General features: G+C 40.4%; 1 protein-coding gene across 2 annotated transcripts; it reads left to right on the forward strand.

Moving 5' to 3' along the window:
* Window positions 1-6: 6 nt before the first annotated feature.
* Window positions 7-20,859, forward strand: TOPORS (TOP1 binding arginine/serine rich protein, E3 ubiquitin ligase). 2 transcript variants are annotated; one of them, XM_073805654.1, is made up of 3 exons: window positions 7-432; window positions 1,268-1,462; window positions 6,657-20,859. In XM_073805654.1, the coding sequence occupies exon 3, from the start codon at window positions 6,660-6,662 to the stop codon at window positions 9,591-9,593; it is 2,934 nt and encodes a 977-aa protein (XP_073661755.1). In that variant the 5' UTR covers window positions 7-432; window positions 1,268-1,462; window positions 6,657-6,659; the 3' UTR covers window positions 9,594-20,859. The 2 variants fall into 2 exon arrangements, with proteins under 2 accessions (XP_073661755.1, XP_033713894.1); XM_033858003.2 differs by lacking the exon at window positions 7-432 and adding an exon at window positions 6,098-6,203.
* The last annotated feature ends 1,981 nt before the right edge of the window (window positions 20,860-22,840 follow it).

Genomic DNA, 22,840 nt, shown 5'->3' on the forward strand with positions numbered 1-22,840 from the left:
GTGAGAGAAACGAGAAAGTATGTTGGAAGTGTTTTTTGCCACTTAGAAGGATAGGCTTGACTCGTCAGCCGGTCTTCCTTCAGTTCCAGAGCAGTATTAATACGAGATAAGGTACCGTCGTGTGCATTTAAAAGTTTATTTGGAAAAATCCACGTTTTAAATGCTACGCCGACGTCTCGTGCTCAAAGAATTAATGTTTCCTCCCGGATCTGTTCCCACAATGTAGGTAGTTCGTGTATTCATCTTTGATGTAAACAAGAATACCACCCGCTTTTATATAACTGACGAATCGTTGTGGGAATCCCTGTTAATTGAGCTTTTCTTCAAGAAACAAGTCTTTGAGAACGCAATGGCTTGTTGATGTCAGTGATACTCTGAAGAAGAAATAACGTGGCATGAATTACTCGGCAGAATGTAGCTGCCAATCAACAAGTATTTATTGAACGTTTGTATGCTTAGGACGGTAGCACGATCAAATATTAAACCGAAGGACAGAGTTTGGCACGCGGAGCCAAGTTCAGCCCTGGAATATTCGGGATACTCACATTTGAGGCGAAGAATGGGGCAGAGGGCCGCTTTAAGCACCAGACGTTATGTCTCTATAATCTCAGCTGTCGCCTAAACAGAGTTTTAATGCAGATTTCGGAGAGTGGGGAAGGGTAAAAACGTTATCTGTTTTGGGAAGATTTCAAGGCCCTATTCTCTTAGGTTGAATCCCTGTTTATCCCTGTACTGGAGTTGATCTGTCTCTGAAAACTGTAGGCCTCTGATTTGGGTATTCCATTCGAATCCCGGTGTTGTTTCCTAACTCTGCAGCCGGAGGTAGTCCCTTAACCTCCGGGTAACTCAGTTCCTTTATCTATACACCAGATACAGCTTTAGAAACTTCTCACAGAGTTTGGTGAGGTTTAAATGAGACCAAGCTAGTTATCGTGTCTTCCGGGTAAATTAGAAGCGAACTTTAAACTAGTGCCCCTGTAATCCCCAGAGATTAGTAGCAACCAGAGTGACGGTAAAATAGCGATTTCTGCCTCGGTAGGTCAGGCCTCTCTCATTCCAGGAGCGGAGGGGGTTGGGGGAAGGGCCGGGCTCGGGCCGAGCGCGCTAAGCCCCGCCTTCGGTGCCGGCGTCCTCTACCGCGCATGCGTTACGCAGGCGGGTGCTGTGTTTTGACTTGCTGGGGGTCGCGGAGTGGGTTTCGCTTTCTGCCACCGCTTTCTGCCACCACCCCCAAGCAACCATTGGTGATGAGCTCTTTACGTCGCAGGGGTCGCAGCAGCCGCCGGGGTCTCCGCTCTCTCGCGAGGAGGGTGAAGCGCCCCTGCCTACTCCCGCTCCTGAGGGCCGGCGGAGAAGTCGCCGGGTTCGCCTTCGCGGGTCTTGCCGTCACCGACCCAGCTTTCTGGGCCGTCGGGAGCTTGCCACGAGCTCCCCAGCCGGGCCTGCGCCGGTATCCTCCGAGGTGAGTGAGATCGGGAACAATGGGGCGCCGGGGTCGGAAGGGCTGGGCGATCTGGAGCTCCCGCCTGCAGCTAGGCCCAGGGTCGAGGGAGCTGCGGTCCGGGCCTGAGGCGCAGTGGCTGCCCGGCAGGCCGGCGTCCCGGCGGCTCCCGCCGCGCACCTGTGGATCCGTGCCGGTGGGCGGGGGAGGGCTGCTTTCGGAGAAGCACTCCCGAGGGCGCCAGCCCAGCCGTGTACTGGAAGGAGATTGGTCTCCGGGGGAAAAAGCCGACACAAAACACAAAACGTTAGAGTCTGAGTCGTGGCATCGCCGCTGTCAGAGATGTGACCTTGGGCGGGCCCCTAACCTCTCTGAGTATGTCTGTAAAACGAGAGTAACGGTATTTTAGTTCGTTGCGATTATGTAAGGTACGCGGTTCTTATCTTAGATCCTGGCAGGTGGCAGTTCTCAACCAAAGGAAGTGACTGTCGCCGTGACTGTTAGAGTTTGTGCACTGTTTACACCCCGTGAGCCTGTGACTTCTTCATCCATCAAGTCAGCGCCGCTTTCCTCACGGGCTGCTGATTGGTAGACTGGAAGGGGGCAGTACTGAGATGAGGCAAATAGTGATTTGAGAGGAAAAGTGAATAGAATTTTTGGTAGGTAATTTTAAAGATTGTTTAAGATAAATTCAGAAAGAGTTACCGAAGATTTAAGTTAGTAGCGGTGAGGGTTGGGCTTTTTAGCTTGTTTTTAGTCAATGACTTTGAAAGCTACAGAGTCAGCCAAAGCAGTCATGCTTATCTGGAATGAGTGGCTTTAGAGGGGAATGGTTCCCAAGCAATTCTTTTTATTGCTGAAACTGGAATTAAAATCGTAGGGTCTGGTCAGTATTTAAGTTTTCTAGGGTCTGGTTAGTAGATACTATAACTTCTGTTTGATTTCTTGGAATTGGTGATTAGATTGCAGTTCAGAGACATACATGATTTCTTTAAGGTCACAAAAGATTGGGCCCAAATTGTTTTTAATATTTGGTATATTTCTAGTTCATCCACTTGTGAACCCTTTTTAGCCACTTTGCTTGGATATATTAAGTACAATATTGATATTAATATGAAAATTATTTAGTTGTTACAGACTGTCATCTTTCTGGGCATTTTATAATCAGTTGTGGATGATGGAAATGATCAAAATTAACTTTATTTTCACATAACATAGGAAAACAATATTAAGTTCTTACAGCCCACCAAGCGCTTTGCTACGGGTTTATGTGGAATATATCCCTTCACACAGGCACCTTTTCAGGTGGGTACTGTTACTCAGCCTGTTTTAGAATTGAGAAAATGTAAGATTTTGTGAAATAAAATAACTTCCTCAAGATCACGCCATTAGTAAGTGGTTTTGATTCTCAGCCCTGGCTCTACATTAGAATTAACATCACTCCATCTGTGTAATCAGCCAGTGATTAAATTGTATATACAGTGATAATTTAAGGAATGCCGTAGAAGATGACTTTTATAGGAAGTCTGGTTTTATTAAATATTTAATTCTGCAGAGCATTCCTACTTTGTATCCCTGTGCAGTTTTTTAAATGTCCGGTTTGTGGTCTAATTTAGATTCTAGCCTCCCGACTCTTTATCACCCTCCACCTGTCCACCCCGACCCCCATCCCTTTTCCCTAGATAGGTATGCTCGTTGATTATCTGAAATTTCCCCCAACATGTGATATGGAGGGTTCTTACCCCTGTTAAAGCCAACACATTTGAAGATTTGGGGAAGGGAAGGTTTTGCTTAATCAATTTATTCTAAAGATGGTAAACTTTATTTAGAATTTGGGAGGCAGTTAAGGAAAGGGGTTCAGAAGAACTGATTAACTTATCCCCAATGGGGAAATTAATTTGAAGTTCTAATTCCTAGAGTGCTGGGATAGAGAAACTTTTTTTTTTTTTAATTGCGGTACGCGGGCCTCTCACTGTTGTGGCCTCTCCCGTTGCGGAGCACAGGCTCCGGACGCGCAGGCTCAGCAGCCATGCTCCATGGCATGTGGGATCTTCCCGGACCGGGGCACGAACCCGTGTCCCCTGCATCGGCAGGCGGACTCTCAACCACTGCGCCACCAGGGAAGCCCGGGATAGAGAAACTTTTACCACAGACTTCTTCTAGAACCTGAAGCACTAAATCTATCATCAGGTCCACCTTTACTACCTGACCCGGAACTCTCCCGCAGACCTCAAATCTTAAATCTGTCTGCTAGCCATCCCTGTTCTATGCCTTAATTTGTATTTTTGAAACAGTTTTGTTGAGATATAATTTATATTTCATCCATAAAGTTCACTTCTTTAAAATATAAAATACAGTGGTGTTTAGTGTATTTATGGAGTATATTTGTGCAACTCTAATTGAACATTTTCATCATCCTAGAAAGAAACCTCATACCCCTGCCCCCTGCAACCACCATTCTGCTTTCTATCCATTTGCCTATTCTGTAAATTTCCTATAAAATAGCATACAACATGTGATCTTTTGTGATTGATATTTTTTCATTTAGCATAATGAAAAAACTCATCCATGTTGTAGCATGTGTCAGTACTTTATTCCTTTTTATTGTCAAATATTCCATTGTATGGAGATTCCATATTCATCAGTTGATGGGTATTTGGGTTATTTCCACTTTTAAGCTCTTAGGACAAACACTGCTATGACTCTTCACTTACAAGTTTTTGTGTGGGCATGTTTTTGTTTCTCTTGCATGGATAGGTGTGGAGTTGCTGGGTCATGTGGTAATTCTACTTCATTTGAATTAGCAAATATTTTAATTTTAGTATTTAGTGATGATTTTGAAAGAGTAAATCCTTTATATGATGATTTATATTCATTGCTATTATTTGGTGTTTCCGATGAATACCATTCTTTGTACCGAAAGATATTCCTGTATAGAAATACAAAACAGGACTAATAATTTGTTCTTTTTTACCTACTATGGATGATGTTACTCATCATTCTTTAGACTGCTGCTGTCAATTTGGTTAACAGACTTATAAAACTAGGGAAGGGAGGACTAAAATTATAATTAGTTGAGATTTTGTTTTATTTGAACTTCAAGTTATTACCAAATAATTTTTTTTAATGAATGCATTCTGGGTTGTAATTTTTATGTGAACTGGAAATGTTTAGTAAACACTAAAATCCTGTATTCCAAAGAAACAAATTAAGATAAAATGTATTAACTTGAATTTCACCAGTCTTTTTTAAATTCTAGTTATCCCTTTTTTATATAGAAGAGCAAACTAAAGTCCAGAGTTAATGTGGATTTCTCCAGTTGATGGAGTTAGTTTTAGGTGAAACCTGGTCTTCAATCCAGATCTGATAATCTCTCCAGTGCCCTGTTCACTCTTCACTCCTTCCCCTAATGCACATGCACAGTCTCTTATCCTAATGGTTTTTATTATAAAGATTTTTTTTCTCCTGAGTAGGAGAATTTAAAAATATTAGAAGTAGGGGGAAATGCTGAGAAATTTATGTAATATTAAGGTTCCAGACTTTAAATATATTAGCAAAAATGCAGTTAGTATTAATATATTTATAATTCTCTTCTATTTAAGAACAAAGGTAATTTTTCATTTCCACTCTAGAAACAGAGGACTGGAAGTATTTGGAACCCCCTGAAGAAACTTGTTCAGCGTTAATTGGTTTCCTATTAAGTTATAGCTCTGAGAAAGCTAAGATGCCCTAGATGAGCAAGTTTAATTTGAAGTCTATGGTGAAGTACTTACATTTTACAATAATATTGATAGGTTTTTATCGCGGGCTTTATTTGTTTTTGTTAGACCTAGGTATGGCCAGTGAGTTTCTTGTTTAGAAAATTGCAATTCTATTATTTGACTAGATAGCAGTTGACTCATGATGGGACTTTCTGTGATGGTGGAGAAAGATCAGTAATAGGCCCAGGAAAACATAAAGGAAGAAACTAATATATAACATCTATAAAATGATTAGTATAGAAAGCATCTAAAGAGGGATTTCTAAGATAACAAGGCCAAAATGTAATGCAACTAGATTTCAGCTCTGGAAAATTCATTTTGTAAGTTATGGGTCTATATAAACTGACAAATTTAAAGCAAACAGAACTAATCTTTAAGATTCTAGTGATCCTTGTGAGAAAAGGTAAGGAAGGAGGCTGAAAACATGATTTCAAGGTACTTAGTGACTGACTGGATTAAAAGGCAAAGAAAAGCTTCTTAGGGATGCTGAAAGGAGTCCATGATGAACTGAATATAATAGTGTAGTAAGAATAGTGTAGTATATCAGTAGTGTAGTAATAATAACAGCAACTAACATTTACTCAGCAGTTGCTATAAGCCAGGCACTGCCCATGAGTGCTTTTATATTTTGTTATTTCATTTAATCTTCACTAACAGATCCTTTTTTCTGTGTGAAAGAATCTTCCACTAAAAACCACAGAATTGGTTCAAATAGGTGAACTTTCTGGTATGCAAATTTTCTCCCTAAAGCTATTTTTAAAGATACATGTATAATACTACAAACAAAACAATTGAGTAGTCCGTAGTGTTTGGGGCATATGTATGCAAGATATAAAACCATGTGTAGAAATAACTCCAACTGAGAATTATGATATTTTTGGTTTTTGTTTTCTAGAGAAGGATGGCAGGGGCGGCGGGGAAGCACATAAACGGACATTTAAAAAAATCTGGAAAAACCATGAGAAAATGTTAGCTGCTAACTCTGAGTGGAGGATACATGGGTACTTGCTATATTTTCTTTTGTACTTTTTTGTATATATCAAATTATTTTTTAAAAAAGAATAATAGGATATTATATAATATTTGAGAGCTTACTGTGGACCAGGCACTTTTTCTAAGGGCTTTTTTTTTTTTTTAAACGTCTTCACAAATCTTGTGAGGCAGGTTCAAGTATCAGTGAGCTACAGATGAAATTGAAGCATAAGGACGGTAACTAGTAACTAATCCATAGTCACACTGGTAATGTGGCAGCAGGATTCAAACCCAGGAAATCTGACTTTAGAGCTTGTGCTTTAAGTACTGTATTACTATGCTACACTGCCCTTTTATGTTACAAAGACAATAAACTACTTAACTATTTTTACCAAAGTATGTTTCACAGTCATTTGCATTTTTTTCAGATTTAGTCATTTCTTTTTTATCAGGTTACTGATGTATTTTTTTCCCTTTTACAGATAATGGCATCAGCCGCTAAGGAATTTAAAATGGACAACTTTTCACCTAAAGCTGGCACTAGCAAATTGCAACAGACAGTACCAGCTGATGCATCTCCTGATTCTAAGTGTCCTATATGCTTGGATAGATTTGATAATGTGTCTTACTTAGATCGCTGTTTACATAAGTTCTGTTTTCGCTGTGTACAGGAGTGGTCAAAAAACAAAGCTGAATGTCCACTATGTAAACAGCCCTTTGATTCTATTTTCCATTCTGTGAGGGCAGAAGACGACTTCAAGGAGTATGTCCTAAGGCCTTCATACAATGGTTCTTTTGCTACCCCTGATGTTCGACGATTCCGCTATCGTACAACTATGACAAGGGAACGAAGTGCTTCTATTTATTCACCTAATAGTACCATGAATAGAAGAACAACAACTCCACCAGATAGTGGAGTAATATTTGAAGGGTTAGGCATTTCAGCAAGACCTAGAGATGGTGAAATTCCTCCGTTTATGAGACAGATTGCAATACGGAGGCCAGCTACTGCAGATGAAAGATCTTTGCGGAAAATTCAAGAACAGGATATTATTAATTTTAGGCGAACTCTCTATCGTGCTGGTGCTCGAGTTAGAAATATTGAAGATGGTGGCCGCTATAGGGATATTTCAGCTGAATTTTTCCGTAGAAATCCGGCTTGCCTTCACAGATTAGTCCCTTGGTTAAAACGTGAACTCACAGTTCTGTTTGGAGCTCATGGATCATTAGTGAATATTGTCCAGCATATCATCATGAGTAATGTTACTCGCTATGACTTGGAGAGTCAGGCATTTGTGTCTGATTTAAGGCCATTTTTACTTAATCGGACTGAGCATTTTATACACGAATTTATCAGTTTTGCCCGATCTCCATTTAACATGGCAGCCTTTGACCAGCATGCAAATTATGATTGTCCTGCTCCTTCATATGAAGAAGGTAGCCATTCTGATTCTTCGGTCATAACAATATCTCCCGATGAAGCAGAGACCCAAGAGCTGGACGTTAATGTAGCTACTGTTAGTCAGGCACCATGGGATGATGAAACTCCAGGGCCATCTTATTCAAGCTCAGAGCAGGTACATGCTGCCATGTCTTCCCTTTTAAATACTTCCGACAGTTCAGATGAAGAACTTGTAACAGGAAGAGCCACATCTCAGATGCAAGCAGTACAAACCAATGATGACATAAATAATGACAGTGATTCTTCTTCAGATAATTGTGTCATTGTTGGGTTTGTTAAACCACTAGCTGAGAGGACCCCAGAACTTGTTGAACTGTCCTCTGATTCTGAGGAGTTAGGTTCCTACGAGAAAATGGAGACCGTGAAGGCGCAAGAACAAGAGCAGTCTTACAGTTCTGGTGATAGTGATGTTAGTAGATGTTCATCTCCACACTCTCTCCTTGGAAAGGATGAACAAATAAATAAAGGTCATTGTGATTCTGGTACAAGAATCAAATCAAAGAAGGAAGAGAAACAGTCTGTATCATTGTCCTCTCCCAGAGACCTGAGCTCATCCATCAGAGGAGACAGAGTATATTCCCCATATACCCGCAGACACAGAAGGAGGGGAAGATCCAGAAGTTCAGATTCATGTTCCCAGAGTAGGAGTGGGCATGATCAGAAGAATCATAGGAAGCATCATGGGAAGAAAAGAATGAAAAGCAGACGATCCAGAAGCAGGGAGAGTAGCAGACCCAGAGGTAGAAGAGACAAAAAGAGATCAAGAACTAGAGATAGCAGTTGGTCAAGAAGAAGCCAAACTCTATCTCTAAGTAGTGAAAGCACAAGCAGATCAAGATCTCGTAGCAGTGATCGTGGTAAAAGAAGGTCACGGAGCAGAAATCGAGATCGTTACTATTTAAGAAATAATTATGGAAGCAGATACAAGTGGGAGTATACTTACTATAGTAGAAACAAGGACAGGGATGGCTATGAATCATCTTACAGGAGGAGGACTCTGTCCAGAGCTCATTATTCCAGACAATCTTCAAGTCCAGAATTTAGAATTCAGTCTTTTTCTGAAAGAACAAATGCTAGAAAAAAAAATAACCACAGTGAAAGGAAATATTACTACTATGAAAGGCATAGATCAAGGAGCCTATCTAGTACTAGATCAAAGACTGCATCTACAGGGCCTGACCGGGTGAGAAATGAAAAGCCTGGTGGGAAACGAAAATACAAAACACGGCATTTGGAGGGTTCTAACGATGTGGCTCAACCATCTCGGGAATTTGCTTCTAAAGTAAAGGAAGGTCATTACTCAAAATCTTCATCAAAATTGGATGGAAGCTACAAAAATGAGAGTGACAGCTTTTCAGATAGCCGATCATCAGACAGAGAGACAAAGCACAAGAGAAGAAAAAGGACCCGGAGCCTAAGTGTAGAGATAGTTTATGAAGGGAAAGCTACCGATACAACTAGACACCATAAAAAGAAAAAGAAAAAACATAAGAGGAAGCATAAAAAACACCATGGTGATAATGCTTCACGTTCCCCAGTTGTGATTACCATTGACAGTGACAGTGATAAGGATTCTGAAGTAAAGGAGGATACAGAATGTGACCTTAGTGGTCCTCAAGACCCTCTACAAAACGAATTTTTGGTTCCTTCCTTCGGACCATTTGAAACTAAAGATGTAGTTACAATAGAAGATGAATTTGGTGTCCTGGGCAAGGAGTGTGACATTACCACACTTAATAACAACTTGAATAATGCCAACAAAACTGTAGATAATATTTCACCCCAGGCAGCTTCAATTGAACAGACTCTTGATGTAAGAGAAGAGAGCACCTTTGCCTCTGATTTGGAGAGCCAGCCCAGTAATGTCTCTTATCAAACTGAGTCATCAAGGCGATTGCCATCTCCACGGATATCATTAATGTCAGTGTCTCTTGGTAGAGACCATGATATGTCTTAAAACTGCCAAAGCGTCTCATTGAGAATTCTGGTGGTATAAAAAGGAAAAAAAAAAAAGAACAATGTCATCTACTGCAGTCTGTTTAAAGATGACACTTGGTGAAAAAACTCTTTTCCCCCTTAAAAATATTTTGTGTAGGGCTTCCCTGGTGGCACAGTGGTTGAGAGTTCGCCTGCCGATGCAGGGGACATGGGTTCGTGTCCTGGTCTGGGAAGATCCCACATGCCGCGGAGTGGCTGGGCCTGTGAGCCATGGCCGCTGAGCCTGCGCGTCCGGAGCCTGTGCTCTGCAACGGGAGAGGCCATAACAGTGAGAGGCCCACGTACCGCAAAAAAAAAAAAAAAAAAAAAATTTTGTGATTTTTTTTTTTTTTGTGTGTGTGTTAAAAATTTGTAAAAATCATTATTTGTTCAAAAAATATGTATGTCCCACCCTCAGAGATATGCACTTTTAAGTGAAGAAAATGATATTGCTAGCAGTTTATTTAAAACTTGGGATCCTTTTTAAATAAAAAATATAAATTTTAGAAGTTATTTCATAAAGCCATATGGTATTGACATATTTTTAAAGTAGTCAATGAGTATTTTTGAATTTTTTTTTGAGAGTTATTCTGGAAATGTGTTATAAGCTAGGAGAATCCCTTTGGACAGTCTTTATTTTTCTTCTTAAAAATTTGTATGATTCAAACCATTTCTTCAGGTTAAATTGAGGAATTTTATCTGCACAGTTTATCTTGACATCTGCCAAAAGAAAACTTTAAATATTTCCTTTATATACTTGTTTATCTGGACTGCCAGTAAAGCAAATGTGTATTCAACAAAAGAAAAAATAAAACAGTAACACTTTAAAACAATCCAAAAATTTTCCTTTGCAGTATTGATTGTTTTTTAAATCAAATTATTTTAGTGGAGCTAAACTCTTGTAAATAGTTAAGGATATCCTTGTGTTATAAATACTGAATTTCACAGTTTTAATGTGAACTACATTTAACCTCACAGTTTTAGTGATTATTTTAGTTCTTTAATCTGATTATGAAGAGTATCTTAATTTGCTGTCTTCAGCAAAATGCGGTTATGTAGTATGTAGCTTGCTAAAAACAAAAAATCTCTTGCTTGACTTCTTTTATATTGGTAGTTCTTTTACACAAAGTGGCTGTGTTTGTTTATGTTTTCTTCTGGTTTAGCGATGATAAAAACTGCTGTACCTCTATAGCCTGATGTAGGATTGCCAGTGAACAGCAGAACTTGGATGAGATCTAAATTTAGTCGTCACTTTGCCTTGCTCCCATGTTCATTCATTGTTCAACAGAAATTGGAATGTCTGCTGTGTGTGGCAGGTTTTTAGGGATTCAGTGACAGAACAAAGCAGGTATGCTCCCTTTCCTCATGGGATATATATATATATATATATAAACATTACAAACTATAAGCTCTCTGGAGACAAAGTATAATTTCCTGTAAGAGCATACAGTGGGGGCCTAATCTCAGGTGGAAGTAGTGGTTGAACTGAAATCCAGAGAACAAGTAGATATTAACTAGGAGTAGAGTTGTCAGCAAAGGGGATGTGCAGAGATCCAAAGGCAGAAAGGGAGTCTGGCATATTCTAAGGACTAAAAGAAGCAGGCTTAGCTAAAGGACAGAGAGTGAGGGACCAAGCTTTGTAGGCCCCGCTAAGAGTTTGTGTTTATCCTAAGGGCAGTAGGAAACTGGTTTATAAAGTAATGAGAATCTAAAGTTGACACAATTTTAGTAAGCCCAGATGTTGAGACATTGTGGGATGATTATAGCTGATCAAAGAATATACTTTGAAATTATGAAATGACTGTAGTTTTTCTTAAGTATTAAAAATGTAAGAATGCTGTTGTATTCCACATTCTGCTTTTGCATGATATTTTGGTGAATACCCATCTTAATACATGGCACCATCACATCATCCTCTTAGGTGTTCAAGCCAAAAATTTCCAAGTCTTTGATTCTTCGTTCTCCTTCAGCCCTCTCATCCAGTCACTAAATCTTGGTCACTAGATATTTTTCTAATATTTCTAATGTGTCTGTACCATCATCCAGTCTAGGCAGCCGTGATCTCTCACCTGTACTACCATAATGGGTCTGCCTGCATCCACTGTTTACCTCCATCCATTCTTGATGTAGCTTTCAAAAGACCTTTAAAAACATTTTTTCCCCCTTTCATTCTACTTAAAATCCTTCAGTAGCTTCCTATTATTCTTAGGATATTTATTAAAAGGAAACAAAAGTCCAACATAATATGGATTACAGATCTCTGCTTAATTAGACTCTAGTCCATCTTTAGCTTTTCTCTCACTTCATTTGTGCTCTGGCCACACTAGCCAGCTTCAGGTCTGTGGAGGTGCTGCTCCCTACTAATTCAGAGCCTTCATGCATAGCATTTTCTTCTGCTGGGAACTGAATTCTCTGGCTAAACTAGGTTAATGTTAAAGTGTGCCCCTCCACTCCATTATTTCCTCTCAATTACTTCCTCTTAACAACCCTGGACTCCTTTAGGGTATGCATCACAAGTTGCAGTTGATTACTAATGTCTTCTCTCTCACCAGTCTGAAAGTTCTTTGGCAACTGTGTGTGTTCTGCTATATCCCTTCTCTATTTTCTTTCACATAGGATATGCTTAAAGCGCTTATTGGGTGGATGTATAGGTGCTAGAGATTTTTTTAAATTGGCTAAGACCTGCTTTCTGCTTTCACAGAGCTATACTTTCTATAAACTTTCAACCTAACTGCATTCGTTTAGCCTATTCATCCAAATTTGTTGTCCATGAGACATTTCATTTTACCTCAGGTTTTCAGTGTTTTTGTGACTTATTTCTGTAAAGGAAATGCAACTAGGCATTTGCACTTGCTCATTCATTGGGCAAGCACTTGCTCAGTCTCATCCTCGGATTCACAACTGGAAAACTTGTTATTATTACTTCCTTGTCTAAATAGTCCAATTTGGCCTTGCCTCTTGGGGGAGGCAACCCAAGGGCTTCCCTAACCCATCTAGTCTGTAGTAACAATAGGTGGTGTGTACAGAGGAGCAGAATTTATGCAAGGTCAGCTGATGTCCTGTACTTACTGGGAATTATTTTTACATCACGGGGAATAATTGCAGTCCCCTCTACCGTAGGCTGTGGACACCTGAGCCAGCTGGTAATGCATCTCTGGACTTGGAAAATTTTTTCAGAAGGTGCTTTGGCGTACTGGAAACCACCAGCACCCCATTGTCCCCACGAATTGGGGCAGGGGATGAGAAATGGAAAGGGGTTCCTCCACACAAACCAGATTTCATCAGGATTCAGAGCATGGATCCATTTCTGTTGTTTGGTTTTTTTTTAATTTATTCATTTATTTATTTTTGGCCACACTGCGCGTCATGTGGGATCTTAGTTCCCCAACACGGATCAGACCCGGGCCAAGACAGTGGAAGCGTGGAGCCCTAATCATTGGACCACCAGGGAATTCCTGAGCATGGATCCATTTCTAACATTAACCTCATTAGACCTGTGTACTATCGAAATGGTGACATTTTAAATTACTATGATAATGTAGAGACTAGAAATTGTATAGACACGTCTGGTGATTGGTGCTTTTAGGAAAACCCACATGGGCATGTAAATCATAATCATTATGTAACCTACTCTCAAATGGTTCTAGAAGATGCGTATATAGTTGGAGAGGAGTAATGATAAGTTGTGGTACAATTTAAAAATTGGTGAACGAGGGTAAAACATACAGAAATCCTTTGTACTCCTTGTAATTTTCATGTAAGTTTGAAATAGTTTCAAAAGTGCTTCTTTAGGCCTGCAAGGTTGCCTGCATGTGAGAATGTGTCAGTGAGTTATCAGCCTTGTATATCCTGCAAAAGGGAGAAAAAATCACAAAGGCAAACATGTGACTGTTAAAGCCACTTTCTCCGTGAGAAAGAACGGAAGTCACTAGACAATCTACTCTTGATTCCATGCTCAGAAGCAAGCTTGTGAGGGTATAAAACCAAAGAAAGGAGAGTTTGCTTTATTTTTAAAATTTCAGGTGGGAGGGAGAGAAGATTTGGGGGAAGGAGGCCCTAGAATGGGGAGAAGTTGAAAATAAAGGAGAACGGTAAGTGCTGTAGCAAAGGGGATCCAGAAAACGGGTATGTGAATTAATAATGGATATAGAAGCAGAGGCGAGTCTTATTCCAAAGTGGCAGAAGGAAGTAAAAATGCAGAGAGACACTGGTGGGTAGATGATTAAGGTGAAGTAGTTCATTCTCTAAAGCCTCTCTTTTCTCCATGAAGTAGGAAGCAATGCCATCTTCTGAGAAAGATGCATCCCGAGTAGGATTGGGCTTGAGGAGAGGAGTGGAAAAATGTTCCTTGAGGGTCGTGGAGAGAGGCTTAGTTAAAAATTGCTGATGAGTTTTGAGGTCTCACCTGAGATACTGGGATGTTTAAATTTATGGGACCCTGAAATTTGTGATTTTGCCCTGGTAGCATTCAACAATATGGAAATAGAAGCAGAAACTAATGTTGGACATCTAGTATGCATTCAGTATTTCTACAGTGAATGAACAAATGGATGTATGGTTGATGTATCGCTGAATGTAAGTAGTCAAAAAAGGGGCAAGGGAATTGAGGGAGATACTGGTGAGTGTAGTTGAATTGGTGCATTCTGGTGTCTGGGCTGTGTAGGGAAGGAAGTGAAGCTATGAGGTGACCATTATACTTAGAGAACAGTGAGATATCAGGGGATTTATTTTCCAGTGAGGTTCAAGTAGGCATAGTGGGGATAGGAGTAAGAAGACTGAAAAAATATTTTAGAGAGAACCGAATTCCAGCCATGACTGGAAGTAACAAAAACGGGTGGAGGTGAAGGTGATTGGAATTGAGGATAATGATCTATGAGGCAGTCAAGTATTCTCTACTTGGAAGAACACTCTGGATGATGGTGGGAGATACAGGATGGACAAGAAAATGGTAGTTGTGTCACTGGTATTATATCTTGTCCTTTACACTCATGTTCTGCTGCAGCAGCTGACTCATGCACAGAAGAGAACCAAAGCTTGGTAAATGATTAATTCCTCATTTTGAGTTTTCAGTCAATACCTGAATCTCTTAGGTATTGGAAAACAGTAAGTGTTATATGGCCACTTAAAAAAGTCCAGTTGCTTGTTACAATATCATGGAAATTAGTAAATTATTTCCTACTTTACTTGCAAGGATATTGGGTGGTAAATACCATTGAATCTGTGCATGAGAAAAGCAAGTAAATTCTTTCCTACTTTACTTTGCAAGGATATTGGGGAACGGTAAATACCATTGGATCTGTGCATGAGAAAAGCAAGAGGTAAGGGCAATAGAATTCAACTTAGGCCAAGGCCTGAGTCTAAATTCATCCCAGTAGGAGCCGCAACTGCGATGTTTGCCAGTTAGGTGGTGTGCTTTCTATAGACATGGGGCAAAATTAAAGCATCTAGTATTTGCCTGGTGTAGGCTGGCTTCTGTTTCTCTGAAAGATCATCTGCACTTCATATAGGTGAACAGTTCTCTCCTAGGCAAGAGGCTATCTCTTTGCTTTTCTATCTGTAAAATTCATTTATTCATCAGATGCTGTGTACCTGTGGACCAAGATTATGCTAAATGCTAGGGTTATAAGGATGAATAGGAGGGCACCAACAAGAATTTTAAAGAAGGTGGGGATGGAACAATTAGTCTTGCTCTTAAGAAACAAGTAGAGATAATGTAGAAGGTTTGGAGTGGGGAAAGGCTCAGTAAAAAACTGTTTGAGAAGCCCTTTGCAGTAGTTCAAACCAGAAATCAAAAGGGCCTGTGGAACAGTGAAAATAGGGATCCAGGAGACGCTAGATTGAGTAGATTTCTGGGGGAGATGAGATGAGATTTGGGCACCATTTTGATGAGAATGGGCTGTGAGAGGCACATGGTGACAATATTCAAGGTAGGAAATACAGAAATAGGGACAGTTGGGGGAGGAAAAAGAGTTCAGTTTGAGACTGTTTGAGTTGCCTAGAGCTGTGCTGTCCAGTATAGTAGCCACTGGCCACATGTGGGTATTGACCCCTTGAAATATGGCTAGTGAAACTGAGGAACTTTGGAATTTTATTTACGTTTAGTAGCCACATGAAGCTTGTGGCTACCATATTGGCCAGTACAGGTAGAAAGCATTTCTATCACCTCAGAAAATTCTTTGTACAGCATGGAATAGAGCATACCATGCAGATGAAGATTTCTAGTGGGTAGCTGGAAATAGGAGTGTGCATCTTGGAGAAAAAATTGGGGCTAGAGAGATGATTTAAGAGTCACTGGGAATAGAGTAGTAATGAAGCGGTGGGAATGGATGAGATCTCCCAGAGAGGGGAGGTAGAGCAAGAAGAGAAGCAGACATAGGTGAGAATTCTAGGGAACACAACCTTAAGGAGGCTGATGAAGAGATGCTTTAAAGAGACTGAAAAGTGTTTCTTCTAGTGCCATGTACTTTTTTTTTTGGCCTCCAATTTTGTCTTGTATCTCCTGTGCTAAATGCGGTGTCCTGCGCACAGTAGGGCGTAAGCAGATTTTCCAAGAACTTACTCAAGTTCTTGAGAGTACCTCACTGTTAGCTTCATGTGATCATTGTATCAGGAAACGTTGCTCTGGGTAGAGCAGGTGAGGCCGCCTCCGAGGATATCTAATATGGTCTAGACAGAGTACAGCACTAGGAATGACAGTCTTTTGACCTTACTCAATCACCCTCTTTCGTTAGCACTTTTCCTTCATGCCCAGCTATGATTTTCTGGATTAGGTTTAAATCACTTCCTTGCAATACCTTCCAACTCTCTTGCCTTTCTGTCCTCATTCACCTAGTTTAGGGGTTGGCAACCTTTTCCTATAAAGGGCCAAATAGTAAGTATTTTCAACTTTTATGGGCCATATGCAATCTGTTGTATATAGTCTGTTTTTTTCTATAACACTTCAAAAATGTTAAAGCATTTTTTAGCTTGCAGCCTGTAAAAAACAAGCCACATACTAGATTTCCCTGCAAGCAATAGTTTGCGAACCCATTACCTAGCAAGACCTCAATCTGGATGAACCCAGCTCTTGTCCCTACATGCGTCCTGCGAAGTGTTCCTGAAGGAATCAGTAACTGTATAGATTGGTATCACCGTGAAAACACAATCACCAGCCTCAGCTTCATACATACATTACTGTACAAGTTTATTATTCTTCCCCATTGACATAATGAATATTTCACACCTTTTCCTCCTCAAATCTCCCATTTCTCTCTACCACACAACTTTCCATATTGGCTGGGCAGTTCTGGTCAGTGTCAAGGTCAGGCAAACACAAACTCAGCCTGTTTATCAAAAACAGTACCTCTAGCACATTATTAGGGACACTGCCTGCTTACTTGGTCTCGACTGGCTTTCTCATGTGTTCAGTCAACTGGTGGGCCTGCTGATCTAGGATGGCCTCAGCTGGGATTATGGGTCATTTGTCTTCTAGCACATTAGCCTGAGCTTGTTTCTATCGTGGTCACAGGGGTCCAAGAGAGAGCAGAAGTGTGCAAAGTCTTTTGAAACCTGGGCTCAGTATCAACACACTGTCATTCCCTCACTGTGTTGCCTACGGCAGTCATAATTCCAGGCAGATGCAAGGGGAGGGAAAAGAGACTCCACTGTTGATGAGAGGAACTGCAGAGTTACACTGTAAAAGGTGTAAATATTGGGAAAAGTGACTTGTAATTTTCGCTCTCTACCTACCATGACGTTCATCTCTCCACTCAGTGGATGAAGCCCTCTTTCTCTAGGCCTCTGTTCTCAAACTTTCACACGCATCAGAAGCATCTGGAGTTTGTTAAAACATGGATTGCTGGGCGCCACCCCCACAGTTTCTGATTCAGAAGGTATGGGATGCCAAGAATGTGTTTTTCTAACAAGTTTCCAGGTGGTTCTGATGCTGCTACCCTGCAAACCAGTTTGAGAACCACTGATGGAGGCTAATCCTCCCTATGTGCTCTGGATTTCACTTACCGTCGCTTTAATCACAATTTTGATGTCTCAGTTATCCTCCTTCCTCCTTTATCTCTTGTTTTTCAGTGACTTTGCTACTCAGAGTGAGGTCTGTGGACCAGCAACGTCAGCATCACCTGAGAGCTTGGTAGGAATGCAGAGTCTCAGGTCTACTGGATCAGAATCTGCACTTTAACAAGACCTGTGGGTCATTCGTGTGCGCATTAATGTTTGAGAAGCACCGCCTGTGGGTAGTTCTCATCAGCAAGCAAGCGAGCATGTTCTTGATGTCCTCCTCCAAGCTTGCCTCTCTTCCAGTGTCCCTGTTAATAGTTCTCACCACCATTCGTGCAGCGCCTCAGGTTAAACAAATGGGAGCTCTCCTTGACTCCTCTCTCGCATATCCTTCATCCAGTTCAACAGCAAGTTTTGTGGGATTTTAAGGTTATATATCCAGCAACTTCACCACTTCCACTGCTTTGATCCTAATCCGATATGCCATGTCTCGCACTGGGACTACTGCTATAGCTTCTTACCAGGTCACTGCTTCCCCCTTCCCCCTTGCAGTTTGTTTTCTGTTCTCCCTCTCAAAATCCTGCAGTGGTACCCCAGCATATTTAGGATCAAAACCGTTGTTCTTATCTTGATAAGTCTGTCAGGCTTTACGTGAACGGCCTTGGCCACCTCTGTCTTCCCTCTCCCCAACCCATTCCACCCCACAACCCTGCACACCTTTTCTTTTGCGGACCCAGTTCACTACTGCCTTCCCGCCTTGGTACCATCTCTATTTTTTGAGTGGAATGCTCTTCACGCAGTTGGCATGCCCTCACTTCGTTTGTGTCTTCCCTGATCAACTCATGTAGTATAAGTAGCCCCCGTTACTCTTTATTCCCTTATTCTGCTTTATTTCTCCTCATTGCCGTTACTGCTACCTGGCATCTACCAATACTTTCTTATCCGACTCCCACACTAGAATGTCATAAGCTCTAAACTTAACTTCTCCATTTTAGTCATGGTGCTACCATTTTCACAGTCATTCAAACCAGATACCTGGGCTGTAGCCTTGATTCTTTATCCTCTTCTTTTCTGCTGCCGTTCACGCAATTCTATCACTAAAATATATCTCTTCTTCTACTCCCACTGCCACTGTCCTTATCTAAGCCCTCATCATCTCCTACTTGAGTCACCTCCCAACCGAACTACTCGTTCTGTGTAGGAGCCAGAGAGTTCTTTCAAAAAATGTGATGAGACTATGTTATTTTTTGCTTAAAACCCTGCAAGGTGTTCCCAGTGCACTTCATTCCTTGTATTTCAAGGTCCCGTTTACCTCTTCATCAGCACTGCCTACCATCTACCCCTTGTTCTTGAAGTTCCAGCTACAAGTGTCTTTCACTTTTTCTTTTTGACCTATTTCTGTTTCTGTCCCCCTGCATGGAATCCCCCGTCCCAGCTTTTTTTGAATAGTTGATTCCTTCTCATTCTTAAAGATTCAGCTGAAATGTGACCTACTCAGAAAAATATTCTCTTACCATTGTATTAAAATAGTTTTTTCCAATGTCCATTATTTTCCATCTCATGACTCTGCTTGCTTTCTTTGTATTACTTCACATTTGGCAATTTCTTAATTGTTTACACTTTTACATCTTTATCGTCTGCTCCCTCCTCCAATCAGACTCCAAGCTTCTGAGGGCGACTGTTTTTCACGTATCTCCAGATACCCAGTTCTTTTCACAATACCTGACATACAGTAGATACTCTGTAAATGCATTGGATGAAGTAATGCCCAGGTGAGGTAGAGAGTCTGCTGAATCCTTTCTTCTCACCATTCTGTGACACTTCCCTTCTTCCCCGACCTTGGTCAGATTTTACGTACAGATCTATCACATGACTGTATCTCTGGGACTTCAGTTCTTTGAGATTCTACACTATAATTGTTGATGTTTAATAAATCCACTGTTATTCAAAGCTCTGTTGTTTCCTACTGGTAGCATAAAAGGAAGCGTGTCTTTTTTTTTTTTTTTAAGGAATTTTGGATCTGATTTCTTTTTCTCAGTTAAAAATCTAAACCCAACTAGTGGCAGAATAGCTTGTATAAGTGATAAAAATGGACGAAATATAAAGAACAAATACTTGAAGGCACTGAAAAAAAAATCAAAAGGCAGAAACTAGAGGGAATTAGACTACTGAAAGACAGGAACTGTACTGCATGAGAACTGCATTTGGCTTTTCTTCTAAGGGTTCCCCCCCCCCCCCAGTCCACATGGAGGTTTGCAGACAAGCAGAAAATCACAGGCATTGAATTAGAAGATGAACCCTGGGGCTGCCAAAGTGATGATACTGAAGGGGAAAATTCTGAAAGAAAGGAAACACAACGGGGGACTCCTAGAATTTGTATATAACCTTCACTCAAATCCTTAGCTGTCCTTGCAATGTATACAGGCAGGGGAGAATCCAAGGGGCCCAGGTAAGCAATAGCTGGAAGGCTGGAAAAGCTCAACAGATATCTCAGCTGGGAAGGGAAGGCCGAATTTGGAGTCTGAGTCCCACCAACTTGGAAAGGCAGTGGAAACATGTAGGGCTTTTCACTTGAAACCCCTCAGGACCCTGCCTTAGCAGAAAAGACTATACCCCTGAATAAGGGAGTCACCTTTCATTAAAGGCAAAACTTTAACAGATTTGTGAAACCCACCACAATGTGTGAAACAGGCCTCTGTAATTTCAAAATGAATAGCTGGTAAGTTAGCATGCTAGAACAAAAAGCAACACTCTTCAGAGAAAATAATAGAATCCAAAGTTTCTACAGCATGTCTGTAAATGTCCAGTGTAAAATAAAAAATTATTAGACATGTGAAGGAATCCATAGGCAAGAGAAAAAACAGTTACAAAAACATGCTGTGAGATAATCCACATGATGGAATTAGCAGACTAAGACTTTCAAGACACTATTATAAATATATACATGAACTTAAAGAGAAGATAGCTATAATGAACACAGAGTTTCTCAGCTGAGATATTGAAAGTAGAAAAAGCCAGTAGAACTGTTAGAACTTTTCAAAATAATACTTGAAATGAAAAATTCACTGGAGCCTAAACAACGTATTGGAGGAGCCAGAAGGGAAGTGACATCAGATGGAAAGAAACCAGTATCTACAAGTGGGAATGAATAGCATCAGAAATGGTAAAAAGCACAGGAAAATAGAAAAGACGCTCATTTTCTTATTTTATTTAAAAGACAACTGACTTTTTACAATAAAGCTTATAACGTTGTATTATGTGGTTTATAATATATAGAAGAGTAAAAGGACAATAGCACAAATGATGGGCTGGGGTGGATGGAATTACATGGTTGCAAGGATCTTTTACTTTATATTTACTTGATCTTATCATATTGATTATAAGTAGACTGATATAGGGGCTTCCCTGGTGGCGCAGGGGTTAAGAATCCACCTGCCAATGCAGGGGACACAGGTTCGAGCCCTGGTCCGGGAAGATCCCACATGCCACGGAGCAACTAAGCCCGTATGCCACAACTACTGAGCCTGCGCTCTAGAGCCCGCGAGCCACAACTACTGAAACCCACACGCTTAGAGCCTGTGCTCCGCAACAAGAGAAGCCACCGCAATGAGAAGCCCCCGCTCACCGCAACTAGAGGAAGCCCGTGCACAGCAACGAAGACGCAACGCAAAAATAAAATAAATTTATTTAAAAAATTTAAAAAAATAAGTAGACTGATATAAATTAAAGATGCATGTTGTAAACAACAGAGCAACCACTATGTGTACACATATATGGGTGGGGGGAGGAAGAGAAAGCTAAAAGAAAGAATTTATAGCTAAGAAGATAAAAGTAAAATATATATTTGATTAACCCAAAGGAATAGAGCAGAGGAACAAAATCAGATGCAACAAACAGCAAAATTGCAGTTTTAAACCCATATAATAATTAAATGGAAATAATTTAATGCTCCAATTAAAAGGCAGAGATTGTCAGACTGGATAAAAAAGGAACACCTAACTATAAGCTATATACTAGAGGTGCACTTCAAATATGAACAGAGAGGTTGAAAGCAATAGGATGGAAAAAGATATACCATGCAAACAGCATAAGAAAGATGTTACGGGTTTTGTAATAACACATGACGTAGACTTCGATATAACAAGTATCAAAAGGACATTTCATAATGATAAAGACATAATTTATCAGGAAAACAACAACCCTAAATGTGTATGCATCTAATAACAGAGCTACAAAATTTATGAAGGAAAAACTGATAGAACAAAAGGGACACATGGACAAATCAATAATCATAGTTGGAGATTTTAACACCCCCCTCTCACTACTTGATATAACAAGTAGACAAAATTAGTAAGGGTATAGAATACTAGAACCACACTAATAAACCAACCTGACATAATTGAAATTTATCAAACATTATACTCAAGAACTGCAGAATATACATTCTTAAGTGTATCTAGAAGATACTTGATATATCAAGATAGTCATTATATGCTGGGCCATAAGGCAAGTTTCAGTACATTTCAAAAGACTGAAATCTTACAACGTATACTTTTGGATCACAACAGTTTAAAATCAGAAGTCAATAACATCAAGCTGTTTAGGAACTTCCCAATATTTGAAAAATAAACAGCACACTTCTAATTAACTCATAGGTTAAAGAAGAAATCACAAGCATACTAAAAACTATTTCAAATGGAATGACATTGAAAATACAATGTATCAAAACTGATGGGATGTTAGAACTTAGATAAGAAAAGGGAAATTTATAACCTTAAATGCTTATATTAGGAAAGAAAGATGTATAAAATTAGTGATCTAAACTTCTACCTTAACAAGCTAGTAAAAGAAGAGCAAATTAAACCCAAAGGAAGTAGGAGAAAAGAATAATTTTAAAAAGGGTGCTACATCATGACCAGATGGGATTTATCCCAAGAGTTCTAGGTTGGTTTAATATTCAAAAATCAATCAGGGCTTCCCTGGTGGCGCAGTGGTTGAGAGTCCGCCTGCCGATGCAGGGAACACAGGTTCGTGCCCCGGTCTAGGAAGATCCCACATGCTGCGGAGCGGCTATGCCCATGAGCCATGGCGCTGAGCCTGCGCGTCTGGAGCCTGCGCTCCGTAACAAGAGAGGCCACCGCAATGAGAAGCCCACACACCACCACAAAGAGTAGCCCCCGCTCGCCACAACTAGAAAGAAAGCCGGCACATAGCAACAAAGACCCAACACAACCG

This window comes from Tursiops truncatus, chromosome 6 (genome assembly GCF_011762595.2).
Source record: "Tursiops truncatus isolate mTurTru1 chromosome 6, mTurTru1.mat.Y, whole genome shotgun sequence".
NCBI classification, from domain to species: domain Eukaryota; kingdom Metazoa; phylum Chordata; class Mammalia; order Artiodactyla; family Delphinidae; genus Tursiops; species Tursiops truncatus.

Coding starts and splice junctions, on each gene's coding strand:
- TOPORS (XM_073805654.1), top strand. CDS start 6,660: ATGGCATCAGCCGCTAAGGAATTTAAAATGGACAACTTTTCACCTAAA.